This window comes from Labeo rohita, unplaced genomic scaffold, assembly GCF_022985175.1.
Source record: "Labeo rohita strain BAU-BD-2019 unplaced genomic scaffold, IGBB_LRoh.1.0 scaffold_2689, whole genome shotgun sequence".
NCBI classification, from domain to species: Eukaryota; Metazoa; Chordata; class Actinopteri; order Cypriniformes; family Cyprinidae; genus Labeo; species Labeo rohita.
Genome location: NW_026128978.1, coordinates 1 through 5,763, shown reverse-complemented (window position 1 = coordinate 5,763; position 5,763 = coordinate 1). Strand labels below are relative to the sequence as shown.

At 33.3% G+C, this 5,763-nt stretch overlaps 1 protein-coding gene and 1 long non-coding RNA gene across 2 annotated transcripts; both read right to left on the bottom strand.

Moving 5' to 3' along the window:
- Nucleotides 1–825: 825 nt before the first annotated feature.
- Nucleotides 826–1,021, bottom strand: LOC127159966 (uncharacterized). Its single transcript, XR_007826614.1, has 2 exons — nt 922–1,021; nt 826–889 (listed from the first exon to the last, which is right to left on the bottom strand). It is a non-coding gene; the product is annotated as an uncharacterized LOC127159966 (long non-coding RNA).
- A 581-nt stretch (nt 1,022–1,602) lies between these two features.
- LOC127159965 (uncharacterized) lies at nt 1,603–5,688 on the bottom strand. The gene is made up of 6 exons (XM_051102648.1): nt 5,342–5,688; nt 3,652–4,038; nt 2,715–2,801; nt 2,528–2,620; nt 2,259–2,333; nt 1,603–1,846 (listed from the first exon to the last, which is right to left on the bottom strand). The coding sequence occupies exons 2-6, from the start codon at nt 3,950–3,952 to the stop codon at nt 1,686–1,688; spliced, it is 717 nt and encodes a 238-aa protein (XP_050958605.1). The 5' UTR covers nt 3,953–4,038; nt 5,342–5,688; the 3' UTR covers nt 1,603–1,685.
- Between the last annotated feature and the right edge of the window lie 75 nt (nt 5,689–5,763).

The following is a 5,763-nucleotide window of genomic DNA, read 5'->3' as shown; positions in this document are numbered from 1 at the left end:
GTTAATCATGCTAAAATAATGCTAAAATAATGCTAGCGACTTGCTAGTAATGTTAAAATCATGCTAGCGGCTTGCTAGTCATGATAAAATCATGCTAGCGACTTGCTAATCATGTTAAAATCATGCTAGCGACTTGCTAGTCATGCTAAAATCATGCTAGCGACTTGCTAATAATGCTAAAATCATGCTAGGGACTTGCTAGTAATGCTAAAATCATGCTAGCGACTTGCTATTCATGCTAAAATCATGCTAGCGACTTGCTAGTCATGCTAAAATCATGTTGGCGACTTGTTAATCATGCTAAAATCATGCTAGCGACTTGCTAGTCATGCTTAAATCCTGCTAGCAACTTTGCTAGTCATGCTAAAATCATGCTAGTGACTTGTTAGTCATGCTAATGATTTGCTAGTCATCCTAAAATCATGCTAGCGACTTGCTAGTCATGATAAAATCATGCTAGTGACTTGTTAGTCATGTTAAAATCATGCTAATGATTTGCTAGTCATCCTAAAATCATGCTAGCGACTTGCTAGTCATGCTAAAATCATACTAACGACATGCTAAAATCATGCTAACGACTTGCTAGTCATGTTAAAATCATGCTAGCGACTTGCTAATCATGCTAAAATCATGCTAGCGACTTACTGTTCATGCTAAAATCATGCTAGTGACTTGCTAAAATCATGCTAGTGACTTGCTAAAATCATGCTAGCGACTTGCTAGTCATGCTAGAATCATGTTGGCGACTTGCTAATCATGCTAAAACCATGCTAGCGACTTGCTTTCTATCATGCTAGCGACATACTTTCTTTCTAACTAATCTAATCTTTCTAACTAATCTTTCTTTCCTTTCTAACAAATCTTTCTTTTTTCTTTCGTTCTAACTAATCTTTCTTTCTTTTTTCTTTCTTTCTTTCTAACCAGTCTTTCTTCTTTCTAGCTAATCTTTCTTTTTTCTTTTTCTTTCTTTCTAACTAATCTTTCTTTTCTTTCTTGCTTACTTTTCTTTCTATCTAACTAATCTTTCTTTTTTCTTTTTTTACTTTTCTTTCTTTCTTACTTTTCTTTCTTACTAATCTTTCTTTTTTCTTTTTTAATTTTCTTTCTTACTTTTCTTTCTTACTAATCTTTCTTTTTTCTTTCTTTCTAACTAATCTTTCTTTTTTATCTTTCTTTCTTTCTAACTAATCTTTCTTTCTTTCGTTTTCTTTCTAATTTTTCTTTTTTTCTTTATTTATATCTATCTAGCCTATCCATCTTCAAACTTTAACAATCAAACTAAAACTATTTCAAACTGAAAACCTTTAAACTTTCTTTAAACTAAAAGCTTTTAAAACTACTTAAAACTTACTGGCTAGGCTTTCTCAAGCCAACTTAAAGTTTGCTAACAAACTTTTTATCTAGTTTCAATTTACATCTTTTAATGGAGAGTGACAATTTTTTTAATTCATTTCGTACATTTTAAAATGTACACTTTGATTTATTTTACTTCCTTTTGCTCTTCAATTCTTTCATCACTTTTTTGTCTTTATCATGCCTACGTAAAACACTCTTGAGTATGCATATAAAATGTTCTATAAAAACTCACAATGTCTAATGGAAATGGTTCAATGAACTGATAAATCAGGTCTGATATCATGTTTTTATATGTTGTGTCTTTACCAAACATAATCAAAGTCATGATTTCACAGCACATTCATGTCACTGACTCTTGATGGAAAGAGATACTTACAGAAAATAATAAAGAAGAGGCTGAACAGAGTCACAATCACAAAGAGGATGATAATTATGACACCTTCAAATCCAGTGTAATTCAGACTTTTGTCCCAGGCAGACTTAATCAGAACTGGAATAAAGAAGAGATAAAAACAACAACAATTGCTAAAATAGAAGAACAAAATATTAAAACAGATCAAAGGACAAAAAAAATACTCTTTTCACTGAACAGATACTTTTTATACACAACATTACAACATTCTTCAGTTCAGCTGTTCCTGTCTGATCCTGATCCTGTGACCTGTGTGCTGATTATATGACCCCTGACATGACCCCAACATCTTGAGATGTGATGTAGAAGTAGCTTTAGCTTCAGTCTCAGTCTAAGTGGAATATCTTTATTTTTTATTTATTTATGTTTTTTTTTTTTTGTTTGATGTTGAGAATAGTACATCATTGAAATGTAATGGTTGTTCAGCTGTTAATGTGCATTTTAATGTGTTTATGATAATGACTGTTGATGTACATTTGGATTAATTTACCTGAATAAAAAACAGCAGAGAAAAAAACATATTCTGCCTCGTAACTGTAATTTTTAATCCATGCTTTTATCTTGCCTGTAAAACAGAAGAGATGAAGTTATTACATCCACAATATCATTTACAACACCAACACAATGAAACACAAATGCCAATAAAACACTGTAAAATATATTCAGGTATTGACAGATTATTTAGTTCATGTGAAAACAATCTGTGTATTGTAATTCATGAAGTATATTTTCTCAAATAAACTGGCAATGATGAATCACCTGGGAACTCATTCACATACGGAGCCGTCCAGAGCAACATGAGAGGCCTCAGACAATAAAGAGCACAACAAGAGACCGTCTCATACAGAGACCCTGAAACAAACACCAGATATTACTGAACATCTAAACAAATATTTGAATAATACATTACAATGCATTGATAATTAATCAGTAGTGAATTACTGACCTTCAGAAACACCCCAGAGGACAAAAGCAAGAAACATCAGAATATTTGGACAGAAAACGAGAAACATCTGAAGACGGAAGACTGTGTCTGGACAGAAAAAAAAAATAAAACAGCTCACATTTAGACAAATGGATAAATTATGTTTTAATTAAATATTGGTCCCACTTTCATAGATGTTTTAAATCTCATGTATGTTGCATGCTCATCTGCAAAATTCTTATGAAACATTTTATATGCAAGCACTTTAAATTTATGCACAATAAAAAAACAAAAAAAAACAAATAAATAATTACATATTATTCAAAACCCATTAATGTATGTAAATTACAGTCTTTTGTGAGTGGCTATAAAATAAACAGCATAGAAAAGTTTAATTTAGAAGAAATTTAGTCTAGATCTTGGGTAATATGTAAGAACAGACAGTCTTATTATTTGGACAAACTGTGTCTGTTGTATCTACATCTCTTTCACATATGTTTAGCCACACATATATCTCTATCCACCTTATTCTTTCCATAAACGTGTATGCGGCCATTTGTAAATGTAATGGGTCTGGCCTCACATTGTACAGCTATTTTTAGCTGTATTAAACAGCCAATTTTGCTGCTTGATATTACAAATTGGTGTGTCTTACCATATTATTTTAATGTATTATCTTAATTATGAGCACACTGGTTTGTACTGCAAACAGTTTTACAGTTTACTGCATGTTACTGTTATTATTCTTCTTGTTATTTCCTTACAGAAGATAACGAAATGGACGTCTCACCCATAGACGTACTTCCACATTGAAGAATAAGGTGGATATCTTCTGAACAAAGAACTAAACTACAATCTCAGTGCTTCAAAATAACATCTGACAATTTATTCTAATTACTATGATTCAAACTCATATTACAATTCACTTAACCAATTGATTAAGGATCTGTTGACTTACCTAGCAGTCTCAGTATCAATCTTGCCTTGACTGAAAACACAAATCTCTGTTCACTGTAAACTGTACATGTGTATTCTCCTTCATCTTCAGCTGTCAGATTGTCCAGACGGAGGGAGAAGTTTCCATGTTGAATCTCCTCAGTAAAGAAATGAGCTCTATCCTGATAATCCTGCTGCTGGGCTTCTGCTCGACTCTCACCATTTTCATACAGATGAACCAGAGTCCCTGAGTTTGTCTCTGGATCTGAATCAGAGTCTGCATCTGAGCCTGTTCTTCTCCATTCCACCTTCAGACTATTCATTGGTAAGGGTTTACCAACATAACAGGGCAAAACCACTGAAGATCCCAGAGGAGCAAGTGTGTGTCGAGAACATTTAACGTTGAATTCTTAAAACAAAAAGACAATTTACTAATGTGAAATAAAGGTCATTGCACACCGAGTCTGAAATTTCCGTCTGAAATTTTCGCATTTTTAAAAATAAATATGACCTCATTTTATGTCAATCATGTTTACACACTGCCTCCAAAGCTTTCGTCTGTCATAAAAAAAAGTTTGGATCGGGTTCGACTGTACAAGCGAACGCCAAAATCCGGAATTGTGTCTGACAAGTTCACCCATTTCATCTTGCAGCACAATGGACTATAAAGGTCCTTGTACACTGAGTTCACAGAAATTAGTGGTCTTCTTTATAATATGTGGCTCCAGTAACGCTAGCAAAGCATCAAATTTGACTGATATTCTAAAGTAAATTTTGAATCGCCCAGGATAATCCCGCAGCTCCTTAAGGAGGTGCACACAAAAATGATTCTCTCCTTCCTCTCTATATCATATAATTGGATGGACCCAATATGTCCTTTATTTTTTCTCTTTTTAAGAAGAGCATGGACAAAATCATCCTCACTGCTTGAAGATTCCATTTTGTATTGTTTTGCGATTTTTTTTATTTTTTACTTTTTTGTATTAGTTTATTTTTTCTCAACGGATGAATAAATACGCATCTGAGTCGATGTGAAAGGTTTCTGTGTGTGACAAATTTTTAGAATGACGAATATGAAAAAACGCATACGGAAATTTTGGACTCAGTGTGCAATGACCTTTAAGCTTAAGGAAAAGTGATGGCAAACCTTTCTGTTGTTGTTGCATTTGTCTGTCTGTCTGTGTGTGTGTCTATGTGTGTTCTACTTGTTTTGACTATACTTCTGAGAGCCAAATGTCTCACGTCTATTGTAAAATACATTGTCAAGCCAGTGAGACATGCACATAGTTGTATGATGGGTATGTTTTAGGGGTAATGGTTGGTTAGCTGAAAATAACATTAATCTGATAGAAATCAATGCAAGTCTATGCAATTAAAAAAATAAATAATATCAACATCTAAACCTCTGTTCATTTTCATAAAAGCTTCTGTATGTGTCTGACAGAAATAAAGTCAAATTAATTAATAATTGGTGTAATAATTGTGTAATGGCTGGAAGTCAGTCATAGTTTTTGTGTTTCTGCCACTTGTTTCTCTTTCCTTAAATGATTCTGCTTATTAACATTAGGTGTCACCACAAATGGTCAATCATTACTTAATCACTGAATTATCTAATTAACTTTAATACTGCTTCAGTGTTATTTTATCACTCTGTAACGTGGACACATGAACTGATTTGAGCAGGAAGTTAACATACTTTGATTTTAACTTACTTTTCACCACCTCTGTCTTAGCTGAAAATACGCATCTTTGGTCACTGTAAACTGTACATGTATATTGTCCCTCATCTTCAGCTCTCAGATTGTCCAGCCGGAGAGAGAAGTTTCCACGTTGAATCTCTTCAGCAAAGAAATGAGCTCTGTCATGATAATCCTGATGCTGGGCTTCTGCTCGACTCTCACCATCTTCATACAGATGAACTAAAGTCTCTGAGTCTGTTCTTCTCCATTCCACCTTCAAAGATTTCTTTATTAAGTGTTTGTCAGAATGACAGGGCAAAACCACTGAACCTCCCAATGGAACAGACAGTTTACATGTATAACGTACAAAGAAACCTGGAAAAGGAACAGACATTAATTTTTAATATTAAAGAAATGTTAATGGAAAAATAATGTACAAAATATGTATTTTTAAT

What these genes read in the sequence shown, in the direction of transcription:
- LOC127159965 (XM_051102648.1), bottom strand. Translation starts at nt 3,952, where the DNA reads ATGAATAGTCTGAAGGTGGAATGGAGAAGAACAGGCTCAGATGCAGAC. An exon ending in GTATGTGAATGAGTTCCCAG is followed by an intron (nt 2,334 to 2,527) that starts GTGATTCATCAT and finishes TCTGTTTTACAG; the next exon opens with GCAAGATAAAAGCATGGATT. An exon ending in CTCTGCTGTTTTTTATTCAG is followed by an intron (nt 1,847 to 2,258) that starts GTAAATTAATCC and finishes TCTTTATTCCAG; the next exon opens with TTCTGATTAAGTCTGCCTGG.